Here is a 25,449-nt window from a genome sequence, read left to right on the forward strand (position 1 = left end):
TGCTAGCCAGGGATCTGGGCAAGGTCATGATCAAAGTCTTGGCTTCCTCACTCTCAAAGTAGAAATGGTGACACAGAAGCTACTTTGCAGCGCTGCTGTATACATTAACAAACACATTAGTGCTGAGCGCCTGGCAGTGTCAAAACTACTCAAAAGACATTAACACATCTAGTTCACAATACCCGGATGAAAGGTAATACTACTGATTCTCCTGTCACAGATGAGGAGAGGGGAATCACAGAGGTTAAGAGATTTGCCTAAGGTCACACAGGTGGTAAATGTTAGAACCTGGATTCACACCCAGGGAATCCGGCTTCAGAGTCCAAGCTTCAGCTTAGTATGCAAATGAGTCTCTTTACAGCACATATAGAGTTCTTACCCTGACCCCTGGAACACCATAAAAGCACCGTAAATTGCAGCTGTTGCTCTCAGTTGCCAGGATGCAGATGCCTCAGAGAAGCAGAAGTGTGGGCCATGATGGGGCTCTGTACAGACCTTATCTCCCTCCTACCCCAACGGCCTGAAAGCCAGGAGTGTGCCAGCCCCAGTCACCTTGGAAGCCCAGCAGGCACCAGCATCCGGGCCGCAATTCTCTGCTGGATGTGTAACAAAATGATAGCTCATGCCCTGAGCATGCACCATGGGTGCTCTCCCCGCCTCCCAAAGCTGTGAGAAGCTGAGAATTTTAGGGTCTCAGCGAAGGGACACCAGCACGAAGTGAATGGTGTAAAAAAGGAGGCTGGTCTGCACCGCAGCACACCCTGCACCTGGCAGAGCTGCCAAATGAAAACGAGATTATTCCATTTCATTAGTTGCTTTATGTGGTACTTATACAACTCTGCTATCCTTCACTTTCTATTCCGGAACGTTTCCAGTAATTATTTTCCATGGGCCCTGATTCCAGCTAAAGGAGAGAAGAGTATACGCACACTCACCAAGACCTCGGGGGGGACAGGGAGGGAGAGGGAAAAGATCAGATTCTGGGGATTGATGTCAAGCCCGGCTGAATCAACAATGGTCTCAAAATCTCACAGTGTGGGAAAACAATCATTACAAAGAAAAACGTGCCATCGTGGACCAGGGGGCATCCCAAAGCTCATCTCGACATCACTGATTTAAAAAGAGAGAGGAGACGTGCACAATCCCTGCAAACTGACTCCATTTTGGCAAATCGTGACCTCACCTCACCGTGTTCTGGATGGGCTCTTCAGGGATGAGAGCCAGATACAGAGAGAGACCAAGTGCTCTGATTTGGATTTGGAATGTCCCCCAAAGGCTCATGTGTTGAAGGCTTGGTACCTAGGGCAGCAGTGTTCAGAGGTGGGGCCCTTGGGAAGTGATTGGATCATGAGGGCTCTGCCCTCCCCAGTGGATGAATCTGAATTCATTGCCTGCTTCATAACCTATCTAATGGGCTATTGGAGGTGGTGGAAGCTTAGGAGGTAGGGCCTAGCTGGAGGTGGTAGGTCCTTTGGGGCATGCCCTTGAAGGCTCTATCTTGTCCCTGTATTCTGTGACTCTTTCCACTTCGTAGCTGCCACGAGGTAACAGCTTTGCCCCACCACACCCTCTCCACTGTGGTGCTCTGCCTTGCTATAAGCTCAGAAACCCCAGAGCCAAGTGATCATGGACTGAAACCTCTGAAACCATGAGCCAAAATCAAACTTTCCTCCTTTGAGTTAATTTTCTCGGGTATTTTGTCACAGCAACAGAAGCAGACTGATATACCGGGTGTGCTATGTTCCCCAGCACACACCCCAATCAGATTCCAGTCACATTTGGGCAGAAAGCGTTCCAGAATCCTGGATGCCTAGGTGAAATCTAAAAAGGGAAAGGCATGGGCTCCAGGGGACAATAGCCCCTTTGCCCTACAGATTCCTTTTCCCACCAGGAGGGGACACAGCTGAGTTGGCACCTCTTTGTTAAGTCTCCTTGAGCCACAGCTCAGGCATTTCACCATCCCAAGTGTAAACTTTTAGAGTCTCAAAAGGAAAGTATCCCACCTCTTCCCTTCACATAAATGAACTGGAAAAGGGCAGGAGATTCCTGATTCAAGACCTTCCCCTCATGAATTATGTGACCCTGCAGAGTGACTGACCTTCCCAGACTCATTCCTGCACATAGAAAATGAAGGCATTCACCCATCTCACCACATTGTCAGTAGGACTCAGAGGGTGTTGAAGTGCTAGGCAAATGGATCCGTTTCCTTTTGGGGAGCTAGGGAGGGAAAGTGGCTGAATGGAACAGCCCTGGGCCTGCGTAAATGGTCACCAAATGCTCAAGTCTATTCCAGGGATAACACCTACCCAAGGACTCACTGAAGAACTGAATTATATGCAAAGGTTCCTGGCACATAAGAGGAACTCTATATCATTAATGGTGACCATTCCCGGGTGTCCCCATGCCAGATAGCTGCAGCACATTCTTGGCTAAATTATACCTTTTAATGATCACAATAACCAATGGAATATGGTTTCTCCCATATTATATGTGGGGGAGGGTAAGGCTAACATGGCAGAGACCACGAGCAGCAAGGCCAAGAATCACATAGAGGCCTGCCTGCATCCTGATCCTTGGTCCTGCCCAGCTGATTTTCTTGCAGAATTTTGCAGGCTCTGAGGCTAATGCATTCAAAACACTCACAGCATGACACCTGCTCACAGTGCCCATGCCAGATGATCCATTTAAATATTTAAGTTGGAGACTGTGGGCTACCTGCTTTGCCAACAGATACATATGAGCTTATTGTGTTCCCATCCACGTAGACTTGGCTCATCCAGAAACCCATCCCCTCAAGCTAGGCACATGTCTCTAATCCCAACTACTCAGAAGGCTGAGGCAGGAGGATTGCAAGTTCAAGGCTAGTCTGGGCAACTTAGTGAAGCCCTGTCTCAAAATTAAAAAAAAAAAAATTAAAAAAAAAAAAGGGACTGGTAGTATAGCTCAGAGGTAGAATGCTTCTAGGTTCGATTCCCAGTACTGGAGGGGGTGTTGGAGGGAAAGGAATATGGAGTTTACTAAGCTAACCCACTAAACCTCATATAAGAAATAAAAGCAATTTTGAGGCACTTTACAAAGAGTATCACACCCAGATACTTTGTGGACCAAAGACTCAGGTAGCAATGCAGGATGTGGCTCATGACAACCATCTGGAAAGTTCACATCTATTTGGTTCCCAATAATAATGGAAAATTAACCCTGTTTTCAAAAGTTGTATGTTGTATACTGTACACTGAGTCCACAGCAAGTGTTCTTGAATTCTCTGATGAATAAAAGCCACAAGAAATTCTGGCACTGCTGGGCTGGAGGGTGGTAAGCACTGATTCCCACCTGTCGGTAGGAACAGCCAGAAGGCCTCATGGGGACAGATCCTTTTCCTACACTGGTGGTGTAGGAGTGGACACATCCAGATCCCTAGAACTGCACACACACACACACACACACACACACACACACAGAGAATTAAGTCATTCATTTGCACCAAAGCAAACTTAACTCTACCCCCCGAGTTTCCAAACACAATGAGGGTGTATCCCAGGAAGGGGCTCAGTGGAGGGAGCTGAGATGATGGGAGATCCACCATCCAGTGCTTGCCTCCAACACAATCCTGCTTGGATAAAGAGCTATCCCAGAGAACTCCAGTCACAGTTATGGCAAAAGAGAAAGAAAGGGCAGAGAAGTCAAGTAGACCATACCCTTCAGCTTTTTGGTCCTGTCCAAGGGTGACACGTTAGAATAGGAGGGGAAAACAAAGTGAGCTTTCTTTTCTGGCTGTTACTCACTTGGGGGTTAACCCAGCCTGGATGCATGCATCCCATTCACACTCATAAAAAGCTTATGCTGACCCAGGTGTGAGGAAATGATAAGCTAACTTTTTTTTTTTTAACATGATTAGTTCTGTGTCCTCTGCAGATATCCCAAGAGTTTCCAAACACAATGGGGGGCAGTATCTCCTAACCTATAGCCGGTTTCCAGGAAATGATCAAATGAGCCCACACATGTGTGTGTAACACCATTTCATTCCCAAGCCTTTTTCCAAATCACCAGGACCCCGGGACCTCCTGCAGGTAACAATGCAGGATGTGGCTCATGACAACCACCTGGAAAATTAGAGCCAGCCCTCCCTCCTCCACAACCTTGCACCCACACTCCTAATCACAGGAAAGAACCTCGCCAGCCCCCACCTGAGGAAATATCCAGACCCAATGCACACGGGTTCATGTCTAAAAGGTCTTTATTTTAAGCGCCTGTAGTGCTGAAGTTCCACCGAGGATTTAGAAAGTCACTGTCGGTGTCCCCTCCAGCCGGGACCAGTGGTGAGCACAAGGCGGCGCGGGGTTTAGACATAAGGCGGAAGAATCCAGCTTTTCTGGACGATTGAGCTGTAGTCATAAGACTCTGCAGATGAGAGCTGGGCATTTCCCGTTCAAAGGCTGAGAAGGCGCACAGCTGCGAGGTGTCCTGGCTTCCTCATGTCACTGCTCTGGTCGTGAGCACACCACCATGGAGCGGGGAGAGAGCGCAGCCACAGCTGTTCTGCTTCCAGCCCCACCCCTCTGACAAACAGAGTCCAGGGGAGAAGAGTCAACAAAGGAGGTGAAGCCACAGGGCCAGGCCCAGCAGGCACCAACATGTGGGCTGCACCACAGTGGACAGCCCAGCAGCACCAGCCACAGGGCTACACTTGGCCTGGGCTTCCAGGGCTCCCTTTGTGCCATCAGCATGCCTGCTAACAGCGAGGGTCACACAGCACCCACACCCAGGTGGGCCTCAGGACCACGGAAGCCCCTGCCCATCTCCTCCCACCAAGAGAGCCCTTCTCAGGAAACCAAAGAGCCTGAGGAGGGGAAGGTGGGAGTTTTTATCCCGGCCGACGGAACAGGACCATAGACAGGCAAACATAACAAACCCTGGGGCAGTGCCAGAAAGGAAAAGAAGGGTAAAAAATTAAAAACACCTTTTGAGACAGAATGGAACCCCAGGGTCCCAAAGGCACTGCTAGTAGGCTTGAAATAGAAACGCACTGGCTGCATCAATAGGGGAGGAGAGCAAAATGGGAGGCCTCTGTCAGTCTGAGAGGTCTCCCAAGGTCCTGTTCCACAGGGTATCTCTGGGTAAAGTTACCTCACAGGCTCCCAGGGAAGCGGCCTGCCTCAGACCCTACCCACACCTAAGGGAGGGGGTCCTTATGAGTAAACTCCTGGATCCAGGAGGTTCCCAGTCTAGACCGACTTCAGGGCCAGTAGAGTCCCTAATCATGTCCTTCACTTGACCCAGCCAAATCACCATTGATTTAAATTACCACAGTGATTTTTAATTATATTTCTAAGACAAACAATGTAGAATCGTAACAAACACACAACACACACACAAAAGCATTAAAAAAAAAAAAAGTTACCAACCCAAAGCTGCCCAGTGCTTTCTGTTCCCTTGAGAGGAGAAATTATTTTATATGTATTCACACACATGTCCACACACACAGGCACATACTTTGTTTTCCCTGATAATTGAAATTCTAAATTCTTTGTGAACTAGCCAGGCCTATTTCTGCTGATCCCCTTTAATAAAGGTGTGCGGTGGTAGGGACAGGAGCCAATACTGGTTCACTTCCAGTAGGGGCCAACCAGTCTCAGCACTCCCCACCTGAAATTTCATACAGCCCTCACCAAAATAAGGCCTGAGCCCCCACCAAGCCAAAAAGATTGCCGAAGGGCCTGATGTCTAGAGTAGAGATCCAGGAGAGCAGAGTGGCAGGAATTCTAAGTGTACAGCTGAAGACTCTTCAGGCTGTTCTTAGATACTCGATCCTCCTAATTATAGTTCCACTATTGTCAACAGTTGCTTTAAAAATATTTTTCAACATGTTTCTACCCTTTGCTTTAGCAAGGCAAAAAAAAAAAAAAAACCAAAGGGAGGCAGGAGAAGGGGTGACATTTTAAAAGGGCACCCAGAAAGTAGCAGAGACAACTCCTCCCGTGTTTTGGTTTGGAAACAAGCTTGATGGTGACACTCTGAATGGACACTGGACACACATGACGGAGCCAGAGTTTCGTGAATGTTGTTTGTTTTGATTTGAACACCGTGGACGCGAGACTGCTCCAGATCCTTCACAGCCCAGGCTGCAGCTGAACAACTTTCCACGGTATGCAACCCCCTGGGAAACAGGTTTTACCTGAAAGAAAAGGAGGATGGAGAATCAGCGCCTTCTGGCAGAGCACCAAACCCTCCCCCCACCCCGCCATCACTCCCCAACAGTCTCCATCCCTTGAACTGCACTGCCTACTCTCCTCCCCTCCCAGCCCTTCTCCAGGTGTTTACACCACGGGTCAGCAAACTATTTCTGTAAAAGTTCAAGAGTTTTCAGGTTAGGCAGGCTCTGTGGCAACTGTTCAGCCCTGCTGCCGTTGGTGGAAAAGCAACCAGACAGAATGTCTGGGCATGGCTGTATTCTAATAAAACTTTATTTGTGGACACTGAAATCTGAACTGCATGTAACATTCATGTGTCATGGAATGTTGCTCTTCTTTTGATGATTTCCTCCATTAAAATATAGAAATCATTCTTGGCTCATAAGCTGTTGATATATCCTGGATCTGGACTGTCCCCCTAAAGGTCTGTGTGTTAAATGCTTGGTCCCCAAGCTGGCACTACCAGGAGGTGGCAGAACTAGTGGGAGACCACCAGGTCACTGGGGGCATGTTCCCAAATGGATTTATGGGATCATGGTCACTTCCTATCTTCTATTTCCTTGTTCACTGATGAGGTGAGCAGTTTTGCTCCACTACGTGCTCCTGCCATGATGTGCTGCCTCACCACAGGACCAAAGCAACAGGGCCAACTGATCACGGACTGAAACCTCCACACTGTGAGCTAAAACAAAACTTTTCAATTTTTAAGTTGATTACCTCTGGTATTTTGTTATAGTGATGGAAAGCTAACACACTTGTACAAAACAGGTAGTGGCCTAAATTTGGCCCATGGGCTGTAGTTTGCTGATCCTCAATTGTGTAAGTACCTGATCAGTATCTGTTTCTTGCTTAGAATAACAGATCATATAGGCAAGATCCACGTCCAAGTTTGCTCACCTTTAATCTCCAACACCAAAGTAGGGTTAGACAATGTAATGAATACAAGAAATATTTTTGAAAGGAATATTTAAAAAGTTTAAAAACTCAAAAAATCTATTCAAAATATCATCTAAAGGAACTCGGGAGGAAAAAGCTGACCAGTTACAGTTGCAACCATCATCTGTCAATGCTTGGATTACAGGTAATATATAATCATACATGTAAAAACGAAGGCTTAATAAAATTTATAAAATGGATGTCTTTTTGTAATTTCATGCTCCCAAATATTACCACATCAGGTAGTGATTTACTGAAAGATATGGATATCCTTTGTGTGTGTGTGTGTGTGTGTGTGTGTGTGTGTGTGTGTGTGTTTTACCGGGGATAGAATGCCTGTTCTACAACCTCAAGCTAAATCCCCAGCTTTTGTTAATTATTTTATTTTGAGACTAGGTTTCCCAGGTTGGCCTCAAACTTGGTGATTCTCCTGCCTCAGCCTCCTGAGTACTGGATATCCTGTTTCTAGGAAATTCATGCACACAGTCCCCAATTTACACGAGTTAGACTTATGATTCTTCAACTTTACAATGAGGCACAAGTGACACACATTCAGTAGAAACCACACATTGAATTGTGAACTCTTCCCAGGCTGGGAAACCCTCTCCCAATGCAGCAGCAACAAGCCACAGCTCCCAGCCGGCCACATGGGCATGGGGCAAACAAGCAGCACTCCAGAGAACTGTGTTGCTGGGCTATGAGGTTTGCTAGGTTAGGTGCATTAAATGCATTTTTTACTTATATTTCCAGTTCATGATGTGTTAATCCTGATGTTTGTGGGAAAGGGCCATGATACACCCTCAAATGACTCAGGGGAAAAAAAATTGTATGTTCACACCCACAAAGGGCAATCATAAGGTGAGAAGAAACGTCAAAAACGGAAAAATCTCAGTGAAAGTTACAAGGTGTCCTCCCCATACTATTTGTATTTTTGCACTAAGTTTGAAAGTTGTCTTAATTAAAAACCTTAAAGAAAAACACAGATATGGGCATCCTCATGTTAGCCACCAAGGGATCCAACAGACCAGGGGAAGGAAAGTATACAGGCTGAGCCGCCATGTCCACACGGTGCAGGCTGGCTTTTTACAGCAGCCACCTGTTCCCTCCTGTGGGCAGGGGAGTGGGGGAGTGACTCCACACTGAGAGGCAACTCTGCAGCTTACCAGGGCCCCAAGAGCACACCCAGACTCTCTACCTGGTCTTGGGCCTTCACTCCATCCTGGTTGCAGTTTATACCCCTTGTACCAGAGCAATGGAGCAGAGGGGAGCCCCACCACCCATCATGAGCACTTCATGATTCTCTGTCCACAACAGAACTAAACGCCCAGGGCCTGGGTGAGTAGAAGGGCCTTCCAAGCCCAGCCAAGTAGGGCCCCTTAAGAAGCAGAAGCAGCTGCAAGAAGTCACCACCCTGAAAGTATCTAGCAACTGCAATGAGAGCCTGGACAGCCTCAGCCTAGGAGGAGCAAGTAGGTCTGTTTTCTCCCACTCCTTGCCTACCCTGCAGGGACCTCTTGCTGGGAACAGCATGGAATGTCCTTTGTTCCCAAAATGAGATGTCAGACACCGTCCCAGCATTACAGCAGAAATCTCATGGGTTTCTAATTACACCATTGCAGCAAGTTCTATCCCCAAGAGGGTGGGCAGTTTATACTGTCCACACCCCCCTGGGACATCATTTCCACACTTAAGAACTGGGGACAGAGACCTGCCTCTTGGCAGGGAGGCAAGGCTGGCAGGAGCAGTGGGTTCTCTCCGCAGCACATCTTTGGGCTGAGTTGGTCACAGCCGCCCAGCTGCCCGAAACACAAGCGAGAGGAAGAGCCAGCATTTGCCTTGCCTTGGGAGATGCCTAGGGGGTGTGTCGAAAGTCTCCTGTAATGAACCAGGGATGTGCAGAGGCCCAAAGCATCCACCACAAGTGCAGGCTAGGCCAACCGTGCCCCAAACACACACAAGAGAAATCCAAACAACTCTTGAAATATGGAACCATTTCAAAACCCCAGGGTTCTCTGTACTCCATTTAGCAATCGCTTCCCCCTCCTAATTAGTCTTTTTAAGTGCAGAGTTGGAAAGTCATTTCTAAAGACTCTCCTACCCCTATCTGGCCAGAGTGGCTGGAGGTCTCATCTCATGGATGACGACACCCCAGGTACACGGAGCATAAAGAGAGTGCTGTCAACAGAAGCCTCCCTCTGCCCATCTTCTCTTCCTCTGCATTTCCCACCTGGCTAAAAACTTGGAGGGGGGAAAAAAGGCCTTACTGATAATGCAGAGGCTCCAGGTGACGAGACGTTATCAGAAAATTACACGTGCAGTACAAATAGGCGGGTTATCACCTTACTACCTTGGCACTAAAAAACATGATTTTACTCTTTCCACTTGATCATAAAATAACACAGTCATGATCCAGTCACATCTGAATTAAATGCAGTCTGTTTCCTAGAAAGAACCAAAAAAAGATTTTCTTTTGGTTGAGCCACGACATTATCAATGTGCAGACAGGAGAGCTTAAAAACACTACACCCAACAGGAAACCAGCCTTAAAGCCTTTGTTCTTTCCTACTTGTTAACCTGAAAAGCTGTTAGCAAAATGTTGCCATAGAAGTGTTCCCAAACAGCCACTGCAACGTGGTCCTATTTCAACAGGAAAGAAAATCCACATGAGTACTCACACACAAACTTAGTGGTTACTGTTCAGCAATCCACAGATGGGTACTCACACACACTCTAGTGGTTACCGTTAAGCAATGAGATCATAGGTCATTTCATTTCCCCATTTCTTACCTGTAGTTTCTGTAATGGACATTACACCTGCAAAAAAGAAAAGCTACTACTGCCCAGTCTTTGTTACTTGGTCCATTGTCTTAGGGCCTGATGACTTGGGGCGGACTTGGTGAATTGGCTTCAAGTTTGTTCACATCCTGATTTTTTTTATCTCAACCACAAACAGCCCAAACTTCTAACAGGATCCACCCAAAGTTCAGTTCTGCAGGATAAGCAGGGAGGAGGGTAGAGCCTGAAATTGACAGTGAGTGTCCACGGGAGGTAGCCACACAGGTCAAATATTGAATGAAAGAAGTTAAAAGAGAACAGAACACACCCAGAGAAAGCGTAAGGAAGAGATGCAGATATCAACTGGAAATGGAAAACCATGATAGAATCAAAGGAGCCAAACTTTAGTTCTTTGTGTGGATTTATAAACTCACTGCAGGACATCCAGAAAAAAAAAAAAAAAAAAAAAAAAGGAGAAAAGGCAAAAATAAGAATTAAGAAAGGGGACCACCTGCATGTCCCATGTTTCCAAGATTTACAAGATGATAATAAAAGGATGTTGGGAGTAACTTCATTAGACACACTGGAAAACTTGGACAAAATGGACAAAATTCCTGAAAACGACAACTCAGGATAACTGAACCAAGAAGAAACAGATTAAACAGTACTGTAACTATTCGAAGAACTGAACATTGGTGTTTTTCAAACTCTATGCACAAAGCAAGCATCAGTCCCAGCCAGTTTTAGCATGCTATATTAAGCATTTAGGAAACAAGTCATTCCAATCTTACACAAACTGATACAGAGAAGTGGAAAATAAGGAACCATGTCTCTACTCACTTTATGACACGAGGAAAACTTAAGTCCTATGGGGCTGTTACAAAATAGGAAAATGACAGCCTAGATCTAAGTCATTAAGAGAGACAAGAAAGCTCTAAACAAAATATTAGCCAACTGAGTGGAGCAATGCATATGAAAAGATAACATGATCAAACTCATTTTATCTCAGGAATGCTAAGCTGATTGAATATTAGAAAGTTAATATCAGCCGGGTACGGTGGCACATGCCTGTAATCCCAGCAGCTCAGGAGTCTGAGGCAGGAGGATTGTGAGTTCTAACCAGCCTCAGCAAAAGCAAGGCACTCAGCAACTCAGTGAGACCCTGTCTCTAAATAAACAATAGAGCTGGTGATGTGGCTCAGTGATTGAGTGCCCCTGAGTTCAATCTCTAGTACCAAGAAAAAAAAAAAGAAAAGAATGTTAATGAATATTAATTCACCACCTTAACAGATTAAAGGAAAAAAGATAGCCTCCATGAAGCAAGAAAAAAAAAAAAAAACACTGAATAAAATCCACCTTTGAGACCCTAGGAATAGAGGGAAACCTCCTGGGGGTGGGGGAAGGGAGAGCCACAGAAACCCTATAACAAACCCTATAACTTTTAGTGGTCAAATATTGAAAGCATACCCTTTAAGATCAAGAATAAGATAAGGTGCCTGTTATCACCACTTTTATTTAACATTGACTTAGAAAACAAGATAGAAAAAAGAGTAAAAAAAGAAAAAATGGTTAAGGACTAGGGAGAGGGCAAAAGGGCCTAGGAGACCCTCACAACTCTTAAAAACCCAAAATAATCTATATTTATATTACTAGAATTAATAAGAGTTTGGCAAGTTGCTATATTTTGAAAAAAAAAAAAACAACTGCTATGAACAAGTTTTAAAAACAATATTTTTAGAAAGTTACTCCTGATGAAGTCACTAATCAAGAGTGGCAGCTTATGAAGGAAGATGTTTTTGATGCTGTCCTCAAAGTGACAGCAGAGAAGACTGCAGCCCCAGGAGCAGAAACCCAGGCATGGAGATTGAGCCTGGGAGATAGGAGGGTTAATTATGGCCAACAGCCTGGGTTAGGCGATTAATACAAATGTATTTGCTGGGTCCTGAGTTTCTTCCTAGAATAGGAGCAGAGGAGAGATATGAAGGTGCTTAGGGAGGTAACACAATTCCCGTATCAAAAATGACCCAATGCTGAAGGGCCCGTGCCACTGCTGTATCAGAAAGAGATGGAGTGTCTATAATTCAGGTGGTGGTGAAAACACTCTAGAGTATGCCTGCAGAACTGGTTTCTCACTGACTTTTGCTCCTTACAACAGGCTGAGGAGTAAACTTGGGCTTTCAAAATACAAAAGTATTTGCTATTTTGATTTGTATTTCTCTTAATTGCTAGAGATGATGAACATTTTTTCATATATTTGTTGATTGATTGTATATCATCTTCTGAGAAGTGTCTTTCAGGTCCTTGGCCCATTTATTGATTGGGTTATTTATTTTTCTGGTGTTTAGTTTTTTGAGTTCTTTATAAACCCTAGAGATTAGTGTTCTATCTGATGTATGAGGGGTAAAGATTTGCTCCCAAGATGTAGGCTCTCTATTCACCTCACAGATTGTTTCTTTTGCTGAGAAGAAACTTTCTAGTTTGATTCCATCCTATTTATTGATTCTTGATTTTAATTCTTGCACCAAAGGAGTCTTATTAAGGAAGTTGGGGCCAAATCCTACATAATGGAGATTAGGGCCTACTTTTTCTTCTATTAGACACAGGGTCTCTGGTTGTATTCCTAAGTCCTTAATCCATTTTGAGTTGAGTTTTGTGCATGGTGGGATACAGAGGTTTAATTTCATTTTGTTTCATATGGATTTCCAGTTTTGCCAGCACCATTTGTTGAAGAGGCTATCTTTTCTCCAATGCATGTTTTTGGCACTTTTGTCTGATATAAGATAATTGTAATCTAAAATTTCTTCTCTCTCCAGTCAGGATGGCAACTATTATGAAGACAAACAACAATAAGTGTAGTAGGCAAGGATGTGGAGAAAAAGGCACACTCATACACTGCTGGTGGGACTGCAAATTGGTGCAGCCAATATGGAAAGCAGTCTGGAGATTTCTTGGAAAATTGGGAATGGAATCACCATTTGACCCAGTTATCCCTCTCCTCAGTCTATACTCAAAGGACTTAAAAACAGCATACTACAGGGACAAAGCCACATCAATGTTTATAGCAACACAATTCACAATAGCTAAGCTGTGGAACCAACCTAGATGCCCTTCAATAGATGAATGGATTAAAAATGTGACATATATACACAATGGAATATTATTCAGCAATAAAAGAGAATAAAATCATGGCATTTGCAAGGAAATGAATGGAGTTAAAGAAGATAATGCTAAATGAAGATAGCCAATCCCAGAAAACCAAATGCCAAATGTTTTCTCTGACATAAGGAGGCTATTCATAGTGGGGTAGAGAAAGGGAGCATGGGAGGAACAGAAGAACTCTAGATAGGGCAAAGGGGTTGGAGGGGAAGGGAGGAGGCAGGGGTTTAGAAGTAATGGTGAAATGTGATGGACATTATTATCCAAAGTACTGGTATGAAGACACAAATTGGTGTGAACATCCTTTTATACAACCAGAAATATGAAAATTATGCTCTCTATGTGTAAAAAGAATTGTAATGCATTCTGCTGTCACATATAGATAAAAATTAATTTAAAAAAATATTTGCTGTAACTTAAATGCTGACCAAGTGGTTCAATTTAATCATTTACCTCTGGTGGTAAATTTCATAGCCAGTGACAATGCCAATACAGGACTAATCGTTAGTCCAGCAGTGGAACTTTTACCATCATTTTAAGAACTGTGACACATTGTTTAAGTTTCTTAACATGACAGTAGTTTCAATGAGTATCTTATCTTTATTTATACCAGACACAGTTTTAATCCATCATTGCCTGTAACTGCACCTGTATCCATGCCCTCAAGAAAGGGTCATTTCTCTACGTTTATTAAAGAAAGAGTCTATAGGTAGAATTTCTGAACAGATTGATTATTGTATCACCTTATTTGGAGTCTTTTCTTATGTAGTGAGATGTGAAGATAGCATAAAAATGGTTCAGTTTATGGTTTCCATGGAATCAGTTCAGTCAACAAATATGGATGTGACTCTGTTCCATGGCTTAGAATCAATACAGTATTACATTGATCCACAAAGACCAGTAAGTGCTCCATATTATACAATACACCCAGGCCTGCAGGTAGAGGCAGATCCTTTCTATTATGAATAATGATGAGGACATGGTTTTCTTCACATTATATTTTGTTTCTTTGCACTGAGTGTGAGACAGATAAAATGACTTGGCAATAAAATCACTAATAAACATACATATATATATATATATATATATATATATATATAATTTTGCAGTACGGATGAATGTTACTAATTGATTTGATTCTTTTCAAAAGATGTTATTCTTTACTTAAAATGAAAACTGTAGCTCATGGGTTTGTCCCCAGTCTGCTATCCATAACCAACCAATTTTAATGTTTGATTGTTTTTTATAAAATTTAGATGTGATCAACTAACAAATGCTATTTCCAAAACCAGATATATGTAAATATGATAATCCAGACATTTTTTTCAGACATGAGTATAAATAAAATAGTATTTTAAGGTCATATATATATGAAGTCATCTATATGTGTGTGTGTGTGTGTGTATGAGTAAAACACATCTACAAACATATCTAACAAATTTATTAAAGATTTTGTGAGTAAATTTTTAAAATTACTGCAGACATTTTTTTTAAATACCTGAATAAATGGAAAGTTATTCCATGTTCATGGATTGGAAGAGCCAACATAAACTGGCTGACTACAGAGTCGATGAAGTTCCGATTAAAATTCCAAACACTTTGTTTTTGTTGAATCTGAAAACTGATTTATATAGAAGGACCAAAAAGATGTCTGAAGAGAAACCAATGACAGTAGGTGTAGAAGGCTTGCCACCCCAGGCATGGAGAGGCCATGGAATGGGGGAGGTCAGACTAGGACCCAGCCTGGATTTCTATTCCACTTTTCCTACTACCAGGGACCTTATACAAGCAACTTCTCCTCCAACTCTGAGCCTCCAAGCCCTCTGGCTCTTTCACTGAGAATCTCACATACTCAAAGTACATCCCAAAAGGATAAGAACACCCACACTGCAGTTGTGATGTCACGAAGTCATCTGACTTTCCTACAGACCACCTTTAGGAAACTCACCTGTCTTTGGAGATCATGGGAAAGTTCCATTCAATCAAGAATCCCACCCACCCATATCCTTGACTGTTGGCTTGCACAATGCTGAAACGGAACGTCTGTTTGGGTGCACAGTGTGTGATGCATGCAGCTGCTTGGCTCAGACCTCCTCCAGCCAGGGGCATGACCAGTTCCTTGTCTGAAGTCTGACCCACCTTTTCCTCCCCTAAAACTGACTTAGCATTCTCATTTGGAAAAAGCAAGAGGTAAGCATTTCCCTGTCAGCTGGGTCTATGGGTGCTGTGTGTCCTGGGAAAGGATCAGCACAGGTCCCCCCACCCAGAAGCAGAATGACTCAAGGCTCAACATACAACCAGAGAAGAGAGCACATTCACAACATGCCCAGGCTCCCGTGCTTTCAAAGGTGCCCAGGAAGACAGCTCTGTCCCCATCCCGCACCTGTATTTGATGTCAAATACTGTGGAATCCTCGTCCTCATCGTCCTCTTCATTCAGAGGGGCCATTTCTACCCGCTCAGCTGGAGTGGTGATGATGTCATACTTGCGGGTCTTCTTTAACCTCTTTCCTGACCTGGAAGAGAAGCACACTCATGAGAACAGGGCTAGGACAGAGGCCACCAAGCCCAAGCCTCAGAGGCTGGACACAGACATGGCAGCCCATGCCAAGCTGGGTTCCTTCCACCCATGTGAGGGCACAATGACCCTGACTGAAGGTGCATCTTGTGGCTGCCTCCAGCCTGGCTCTGAGGAGACCTGTAAGACCCCAGCAGCCACAGGACCTCAAGCAAGTTACTGATCTCACTACAAGGTGTGGTATGGTCCTCACTTGTGAAGCAGAGACACCTGCCCTGAGCACCAGCAACTCAGTAACCAAGATGATATCTGAATTCAGATATCTGATACCTGAATGCAAAATTCATGCCAAACAAAGAAAAAAAATCTATGATGAACACAACATTCCATGAGGAAGGATCCAGCACAGCCTGGCTGGCAGTGGCTAGTGTTGTCCTTGGCTCAGCCACACTCTGCTTGTGTAATCAGGGGCAAGTCAACCAATCCCCCTAAGCCTCAGTTTCATCAGAAATAAAACTATAATAAAATAGACTTCCTCTCGGACTATACCCAAACGACTTAAAAACAGCATACCACAGGGACACAGCCACACCAATATTTACTGCAGCACAATTCAGAATAGTTAAACTGTGGAGCCAACCGAGATGCCCTTCAGTGGATGAGTGGATAAAAAAAAAATGTGGCATTTATACACAATGGAATTTTACTCATCAATAAAAGAGAATAAAATCATGGTATCTACGGGTAAATGGATGGCGTTGGAGAAGATAATGCTAAGTGAAGTTAACCAATCCCAAAAAAAACAAATGCCAAATGTTTTCTCTGATATAAGGAGGATGAATCATAGTGGGGTAGGGAGGGGGGTGCACAGGAGGAATAGATGAACTCTAGATAAGACAGAGGGGTGGGAGGGAAAGGGAGGAGGCAGGGATTAACAAGGATGGTGGAATGTGATGGACATCATTATCTAAAGTACATGTATGAAGACACAAATTGAGTGTCGACCTACTTTTTATACAAAAAGAGATATGAAAAATTATGGTATATATGCGTAATAAAAATTGTAATGCAAAAAAAGTACATGTATAAAGACATGAATTGGTGTGAACATACTTTATATTCAAAGATATGAAAAACTGTGCTCTATATGTGTAATAATAATTGTAATGCATTTCACTGTTGTATATTTAAAAAATAAAATCAATTAAATAAAAAATAAAATTAAAAAATAAAATAGTCTTCCTCGCAAGCGAGGGAGGACCAGGGGAGAGGATGAGCTTAACAAGGCTGAGTGCAGGAAGTTCTTGGCAAAAGCTGTTGGTACCAAACAGAAGTAAAAAATGCTCAATCCTCTCTCATTTGGCAAGGGCTTGTGTGAATGAGTTGATAATCTTTCCACGGTGAGGATTTATGAGGACAGTTGTTAGAACGCTACACCCTTCCCTTTGGGATGGCAGAGGGTCACCCTCAGCCACAGGGAGAGGGCTGACAAGGACTCTCTGCATGAAGGCTGTAATATTTCTTAGGAAATGGCTGGAAAGTTTATAATGCCATCATGACAACCGATGTTCTTTGCACTTATTCCTGCACTACCTTGAACCTCTTCCCAATTTTTGTTTATTCTCTGCTGTCCCTCCTTCACAAGAACATTTGACACTGTCCATGAGAAACCTACCAAACTCAAAGGTCCCAAGTGCACTGAAGAATGATGTCTCCTACACATTCTCTTGGCAGACCAGAAGTTATTCCCACAGAGACCACGTCAATGACATGGTGAGCTCTCTGTGGAATCATCAGCACAGAGAAACTCTTCAACAAGTTGGCAAAACAAATGAAAGCAGAACTTCACCTTCAGGTTTTCAAGAAAGTTCTTAACAACAGCAGCTTGCTCTTGTCTTACCTACTGTTGAGTTACCAAAAATGAGATTTACCAAAGTGTCACTCACTCACATAACAAATTTTAGTACTATATACAGCCTATTTGACCTGTATATAGCACCTGCTCCTTGACATACTTTGCATAGAGAAAAGAGGTAACACTTTGGGAAAGAGGATAACTCAGCTATAAAATCTGATGATCTCAAGCCAAGTTATAAAACAATGTCTCTGCAGGTCCTTGCAGGTACACACACAGGCACAGGTGTGAGTCTACCTGGATTCCAAACACAGGATGAAGAATGGTGCAATGCCAGGTCTGGTGGTAAGAGGCCAAAGGAACATGGCCAGTTACCTCACCAGTGACCCTGGAGTGGTCAAAGCAGGCTTTGTGCAAAAGCACAAAGGCTAACCTTACAGATGCTGTTGGTCCAACCCTCCCTGCATCAATAGATTGCCTAGTCTCTCCACCCCCAAACAAAGGAATAAAATAAATCTTTGCATTCTACTTTAATTTATAATCCCTGACCAATTCCACCCCTGTTACTGGATAGAGGGAATTTAAGCTCAGAAATGACTCTGAATGGCACAAGCAATCCAAGCAAAGGCCCAAGAAGAACTACCCCTCCCCAAGGCCTCAAGACAAGGGTCAACTCCCAATTTACACAGAGCCACACACCACCCCTTTCTCAGGAAGAGAGCTCTAAAGCTCCACCTGGATGATTTGCAGCTGTTTAGAAGGAGTGCTTAGCATTGCAGAGGGACAAGGCTCCCCACCATGATCACCCCGACTCATGTCTGGCCCAACATACAACCAGAGACAAGAGCACATTCACATGTCTTTAGTGTCATCCAGAATGTCCAGAAAAGGAGATGTCAATGAGCCCAAGGACTTGACAAAGCCCTCTGTGTACCTTCAAAGGGACCACACCCAGATGGCTTCAGGCTGAGGAGCCAAGGCTCTACATGGAATTCTTTTTCAGGTATCATGAGGCCTTGAAAATGCAGAAGCCCGTTTGTCAACCTCACTATATACTTGGAACTTGACACCTTGGTTTGTCAATGGCACTGGGGCAGGACTGACTGCTGACCCTGGGAGAAGGTTCTGGAGGCTCTTGCTTCAGCCCTGCTTCATGAGAGTGTACCTCCGCATGTGGAAACTGGCTTTCCTTCTTCCTGATTGTTTATAACAAGTTCTTGTAGTGAGAAAATTATGAGCTAAAACGTGGCACTTGAACATTTACCCATGAGAGACGCTAGAAAACAACAGCAGCTTCAAGACCTAGGGTGGCTTTAGCACCAACCATTCCAGCCAATCTCAAAAAATACTATTGAACCCCAAGATGACACTACTAGTGTGAAGGAACATTACATGTGAATTTGATGGGGCTACACGGAACCCAGACATGTGGTCACACATTATCCTGTGCATGTCTGTGACAGTGTTTCTGGACCAACAGACTGAATAAAGCCAAATGTCCTCCCTCACCCAATCAGTAGAAGACCACCATAGAACAAAAGGCTGACCCTCCCTCCAGGAGTAAGGAGAAATGGACACTGGTTCTTATCCTGACTTTGGATTCTGCTGAAACTTCAGTTGTGTCTGGGTCTCAAGCCTGCCTGCATCTAGACTGGAGCTTATGCCCTGGGCTCCTGAATATCCACACTGCAGGAACTCATCAGCCTTCATAATGTCGCAAGCCTCTTTCCCATAATAAATTCATCTTCCCCCTGCCCTATCTGTCTCTCTCTCATACACACACACACACACACACACACACACACACACACACACACACCCACCCCATCCTATTGGTTCTGTTTCTCTGGAGAGCCCTCACTAATACAAAGGGCCATTAGCAAGAGCCCTCGTGCGTGCTTCAAACGCCAGTTTTGACATAATGAGCCAGAGAAATTACATTTCCGTCAACTCTCTGAGACACAACACGCTTTACAAAAGAAGAGCAATTTCTGCTGTTTCACTCTGACTGTGTTAATAAGGGAAAACTGAGACTCGTGAGTTTAAAGACACTTAGTCCTCAGCAAAGGCACACGTGTGCATTGGCAAGGGCCTCTGCTGACGAGTCGGGGGGAACTGCCACACGGGAATGGAGGGGTGGGGGAATCACACATCCTCACAGCAGAAGGAGGACCCTTCCTTTACCAGTCAGGGGTCCATGGGAAGCAGGGAAACATGAACAGGGTGGATACACTTTCTCAGAGACCTGCAGACCCCCAAGCCCGACTGTCCTGGGGTCAGAAAACAGTGGCACCCTGCCTCAGAGAGAGAGAGAGCACAAGAAAATAGAAAACAGAGCCCTTAGGGTTGGAATGACCCTGCCACGTCCCCTTCTGTCTCCTCTAAGCGTGGACCCTACTGCAAGCTCGCTGTGGAGCTGAATAAGATCTGATCCCTCTGAAAGTCACTGTGGAGTTTAATCCCCATTGGGAGGTACTGAGAGGATGGAAAAATGAATCTAACTCGAGTGTTTAGAGAAGAGGCCTTTGGAAAACTGTTAGGATTGATGTCGTCAGGTGGAGCCCTGGATTGCATACTGGTGGTTTTTTTAAGAGGGAGAGAGACCACCCCCACACACAGACACAAACAGAAACACACACACACACACACACACACACACACACGTGTTCCCTGTCTCTTGCTGTGTGATGTCCTGCACCACTTATCACCAGACATAGCCCTTCAACTTGGGACTAGACTGTGAGCCAAAATAAACCTCTTTTCTTTATAACCTACCCAGTCTTTGGTATGCTCTAGCAACAACAGAAAACAGACTACACCTGCACCTTCTTACATTCATTCTCTAAAAGAGTTGAGCTCTTCTTGGGTTGTGGCTAAGCAATTACAAGTATGTTCACATTCACAGCTTCTACATAATCCCACAGGGGACATGTCACTATTATCTCTGTCATACAGCTAAGGAAACTAAGGACCAGAGAGGTCAATTTGCCCAAAGCCACACGGCTGCTCAGAGGTAGAGCTGGGTTTGAAGACAGGCAGAACAGTCACCGAAAGGTCCTGACTGGCACTGGCCACCTCCTTCCCCACACAGCTAAGTGAAAGTGTTTCCCAACCTCTCACAGTTTGAAATATGTCATGAAGAGAGGAAAGTACAGAGCTTAAAAGTACAGTCTATGCAAACAATTCAGGAAAACTGCAGGGCATAGGATGCACATGTTATCCCTGGGAGGACCAAAGGCTGCCCCAGCAGGTCACCTTGACACCCTGCACTCGCCAATAAACAAGGCGCCAGTTCTCCCTTGCCACTTGCCACTCACTCCCAACAGAGAGCCCCACTCCACACCCCGACCAGACTTTGCCACCACTTGACTTTTAACATCAAAAAACACCTTGCCCTCCTTACACTTTCTGGAACATGTCACTTAACACAACTCACACATTCATTCCTATTTCACATCAATCTAGGCACACTTCCAACCCTTCCCAAGAGGGACTCCCTGAGGACACATGCTGTTCTGCAGTTAGTTCCCCAGCATCCATTACCTCCCTCTTCCTGGCATCTGGATCCTCCATGCCTGGCCACACCCCCAGCTCCACGAGTGGACACAGGAATTAAGCCTGAGCCAATCAGTGCATGGCAGCAACCCCTGAGCCAACCAATAGCAAGAGGGAGGGGAGGCAGGCGTGACCAATCAGAGACAACCACCGTTCCCTAGGAAGGCTGGAAGAGGGACAGGTGGGTGCCGCACCCTTAGCCTTGATAGTTAAATAGTGTAAGCCATCTTTCTACCTCCTAGGAATGGAAAACAGAGCCAACCTGTAAGAGAGAGAGGGAGAGAGACCAAATCCTAAATCTGCTATGAAGCCAGCCTTCTTTGAAAACTACAAAGCTCTTTTTTTTTCACCAGAGTAATTCCAGGCCAGATTTTCTGTCACACACAACCTAAAGAATTTAACTGCCAAGGATTCTCAAAGGGAGGCACAGCATGAAGCGAAACCACCACTATAATAATAAACACTATCTTGGGATTTTTTTAAATATTTTAATAATAAGCCTTCCACACATCAGTATAATTTTCTCATTTTCTCAAACCCTTTTAAACCCTAGGACTCATCCCCTTGTAGAAACAAAGAACCGTACACTGGTGACAATCGCATGACATTTTCTGCTTACGGCTACCTGTGGCCAGGTTTTTTCAGAAAGCAAACATCCGGGTGGCTCCAACTCACAGGACTGTTGACAAGCACAGGAGCCTGGGATAAAGCAAAGACCACACAGCCACGAAGAATCTGAGGTCACCTGCGTCTCTCAGAGACAGTAAGCAGCTAAGCCAAGGGAGCCGTAGCTCCCTCTTACTCAGGGACACATGAGGCTTAAAGACAGGCACCTGGTTCTAAAAAGAGCCCAGGTGCAGAGTCAGACTTGGGTTCACAGACCCAAAATCCTACTGACAGGGCCTGTTACAGGATGGAGTGTGGGAGTGGGGTTGGGGTAGGACAATAAAGAAAGCAGCCCCAAAAATCTGCCAAGCATGGCAGAGAAAAAAGGAGATTCAGAATCAAAAACCAGAAAAGATATTGCTCGCCAGTCCCCCCATAGTGGGGGTACCAAGAGTTACGGGGAGCCTTTGCCACAACTTTTCTTTTCTGGAACCCCACTACTTCAATGAAGAGACAGACATTGGTGGTCTCGACTAAATAAATGCCCATTTCATCTTTCATTCAAACCCAAATGCACACTTCTAACAAGAGAAAGGAGATGTTTAGAATTCTTTTGCTCTGAAATGTAATCCCAAAGCCACAGGGTTTGTTTACTGAAAGGACCTTTCAACAGCTGGTCAGAAATGAGTTTCCAATGAGCACTCATGCACCCCACTTAGACAAACAAGGAGGCTGAGGGAGGGAGCCCCAGAGTCCCCGGGAGCCCCAGAGCCCAGCAAACAGAACTGCAGAGGGGCCTTCTTTTCCCACCCTCCCCCACAAATAAAAACAAAATAAGACTGAGCCCTCATGGGTCAGTTCAATTTGGAGTGTGGCAGTTGGCAATGCAGACAGGGAGACCAGAGAATAAGGTTGGGGCCGCAGCTGAGCAGCTCCCTTGTCTGTGTCCCTCTGAGCAAATCATTCCTTCTCAGCCCTCATTTCTTTGCATTTCTACTTCTTACCAGGTGTGGCAGGGGTTCTGGAGATAGATCTTCAGGACCCTCCTCCCTATCTACTCCAAGGGCCATAAGCATTCCTAGTTCTCCTGAAGTCTTCCCAGAACACCCCAACCAGGCTGAGTTTTCTCCTTGTTGCAACTCCTGGAATCTCCAAACACCGGCCCCATCCCTGCTGTGGGGCACAGTCCACACTCTAAGCACACCTGGTCCTCCTGCACCATCTGCTCCATTGGAGTGACAGTAACAACAGCCACCATGATGAAACAACTTTTAGCATCAAACAGTGCACACATGATCTCACCACAGTCTCCAGTTAGTGAGGCAGGGAGGGAGGCTTCCAGAAACTGAGGCCAGGAGACGCTAAGTGACCTGCCTCAGTTAGCAGGACACAAACCCAGGTCTGCCGCACCCCAAAACCAAGCTCTTCACACTCCAGCAGTGGGGAGGAAGCTCACCTGACTTTGGGTGTCCCAACACCTAAAAAAAGAGTAGGCACTCAGCAGATTTTTCCCAGGCAGCTAGAAGTACAAACAAGTTCCCTTGATTGCCAGCCAGCACCTGCTGACTCAAAGCAACCAAAAGAAGTTTATGCCCACGAAAGGAGGGCATACTGTGACTCAGTCTCATGTTTAATGAAATACAACAAAATACTATCAGGTTAGACAAGCTGATTCCAAAGCACAGGGGGAACAGAGCAGCAATAATAGAAGAGCCAGAGCTAGATAGTAAAACACACCGCAAACCACAATAATGGAACTCAGTGGTGCTGGCCCACTAACAAAGAGATACTGCAGCAGAAAACAAAGTCCAGAAATTGACACGAAGACATCCTGGAATCTAGGATAGAATAAACGGGGCACTCCATCCAAATGGGTGGGTAAAAGGTTACCATTCAATTACCACCCATGTTTCACACCTTAAATGGATCAGAATTAAGGGTAGAAAATAAAACCATAAAAGTACTAGAAGAAAACCTGGGAGAAACCCAAAAACCTTAAAAAGAAAACAATGACTAACTCAAACACATAAAAATTATAAAGTTAAGACAGGGCTGTGGCTCGGCTCAGAGGTAGAGCACTCAAACTCGCCTAGTATGCATGATGCACTGGGTTCGATCCTCAGCACCACATAAAAATAAAGATATTGTGTCCACCTATAACTAAAAAATAAATATTAAAAAAATTTTAAGACAAATGATAAACTGGGGGAAATATTTCCAGCTCACATTATAGATAAAAAGACTAACCTACTTAATATGTATATCTCTACAAATTAAAAAAAATCAATAATCTTACTGAAAAATTGGCAAGGGATATAAACCAGGTAGTTCACACAGAGAAATAAATGCAAATGGCTCTGCATTCTTTACTATGAAAACATACTTTACTATGAAAACACACTCAATATGAGGACTGCAAATCCAGCCTTCACAGAGATTCCACTCTTCACCCACAAATTTAGTAAAAATCAAAATGTCTGAAAACACTGTTAGTAAGCAAGTGAGGAAACAATTTCTCTAGTTAATTGCTTATGGAAAAGTAAAGTGTTATGTTCAGAGACCAGTTTAGCAATATCCATCAGTTATGAAGAGTTTTAGCACCTTTCTAAATCTAGGTTTCCACCTTTGGGAAATGACCCATTAATAGGAGATGTGTTAAATAAATTATGATACATCCATATAATGATCACAAAGAGCCATATGAACAAATGAAGTAGCTTTATACCCAATCTCTCAGATACACAAGATATATATTTCTATAAAGCAAGATAAGTAGTATAGTACAGTGTACGTGTAAAAGACAAAAGATTTTTTTAAAGATAGGGAAGATTTCTACATGCAAAAAAGTGAAGTTGGACTGCTCTATACACAATATTAAAGAATTAAAATCACATCATATATAAAAATTACCTAAAAATGGAATTTCTATGTAGGTATGTAAATATGAAAGACCTATATAAGAGCTAAAACTATAAAACTCATAGAAGCAAACAAAGCACAAACTTTTGTGACCTTGGATTAGGCAATGGCTTCTTAAATAGAATACCAGAAGCTAAAGCAGAAAAAGAAAAGTAGATAAACCAGACCTCATCAAAATTAAAAACTTTTGTGCTTCAAAGAACACAATCGAGCAAGTGAAAAGATAACCTAGAGAATGGGAGAAAATATTTGAAAATCTTATATCTAATAAATGTACTTGCATTTAGAATATATAAAGAACTTTTAGACCTCAATAAAAAAGACAACTTTAGTTTAAAAATACACAAAGAATCTTAACAGTCTTCTCAAGAGTATATATAAATGGCCAATAAACACATGCAAAGAAGGTCAATAGCATTAGTCATCCGTGTAATGCAAATCAAAACCACAATGAGATATCACTTCACACCCACCAGGGTGGCTATAATCAAAAAGACAACAACCAACTAAACTGTAACCTTCATAAGATGCAAAATAGTGTGATCATTTAAAAAAAAAAAAAACGGTTTGGCAGCTCTTTTAAAAAGTTAAACATAGTTACCATATGACCCAGCACTCCTACATATATATATCCAAGAGCAAGAAAAACAATCCACACAAAATCTTGTACACAAAATGGTGAGAGCAGAATTATTCATAATAGTCAAAAAGTAGAAATAACTCAAAATATCTCCCAACTGATGAACGGACAAAGGGTGATATATCCACTCAAAGGAACACTACTATATGCTAAATAAAATAAGCCATCAGAAGAGACCACATATTGCATGATTCTGTTCCCATGAAAAGTCCACCAGAGCTATCCATAGACAGTCTATCCATAGGTAAGTGGATGCCTAGAGCTGGGAGGAGGTACATGGAGAGCGACCATCAATGAGGTCA

At 43.9% G+C, this 25,449-nt stretch overlaps 1 protein-coding gene across 1 annotated transcript in view; it reads right to left on the reverse strand.

Annotated features, from left to right (window-relative positions):
- Window positions 1–5,984: 5,984 nt before the first annotated feature.
- Fam174b (family with sequence similarity 174 member B) overlaps window positions 5,985–25,449 on the reverse strand; it is a 30,980-nt gene continuing 11,515 nt past the window's right edge. The window contains exons 2-3 of the mRNA XM_076848829.2: window positions 15,439–15,570; window positions 5,985–6,172 (exon numbers count right to left, since the gene is read on the reverse strand). Of these exons, the coding sequence (XP_076704944.1) occupies window positions 6,169–6,172; window positions 15,439–15,570 (136 nt within the window). The 3' untranslated portion in view covers window positions 5,985–6,168. The remainder of the gene's footprint in view (window positions 6,173–15,438; window positions 15,571–25,449) is intronic.

The sequence above is a fragment of the Callospermophilus lateralis genome, chromosome 3, assembly GCF_048772815.1.
Source record: "Callospermophilus lateralis isolate mCalLat2 chromosome 3, mCalLat2.hap1, whole genome shotgun sequence".
Taxonomy (NCBI): Eukaryota; Metazoa; Chordata; class Mammalia; order Rodentia; family Sciuridae; genus Callospermophilus; species Callospermophilus lateralis.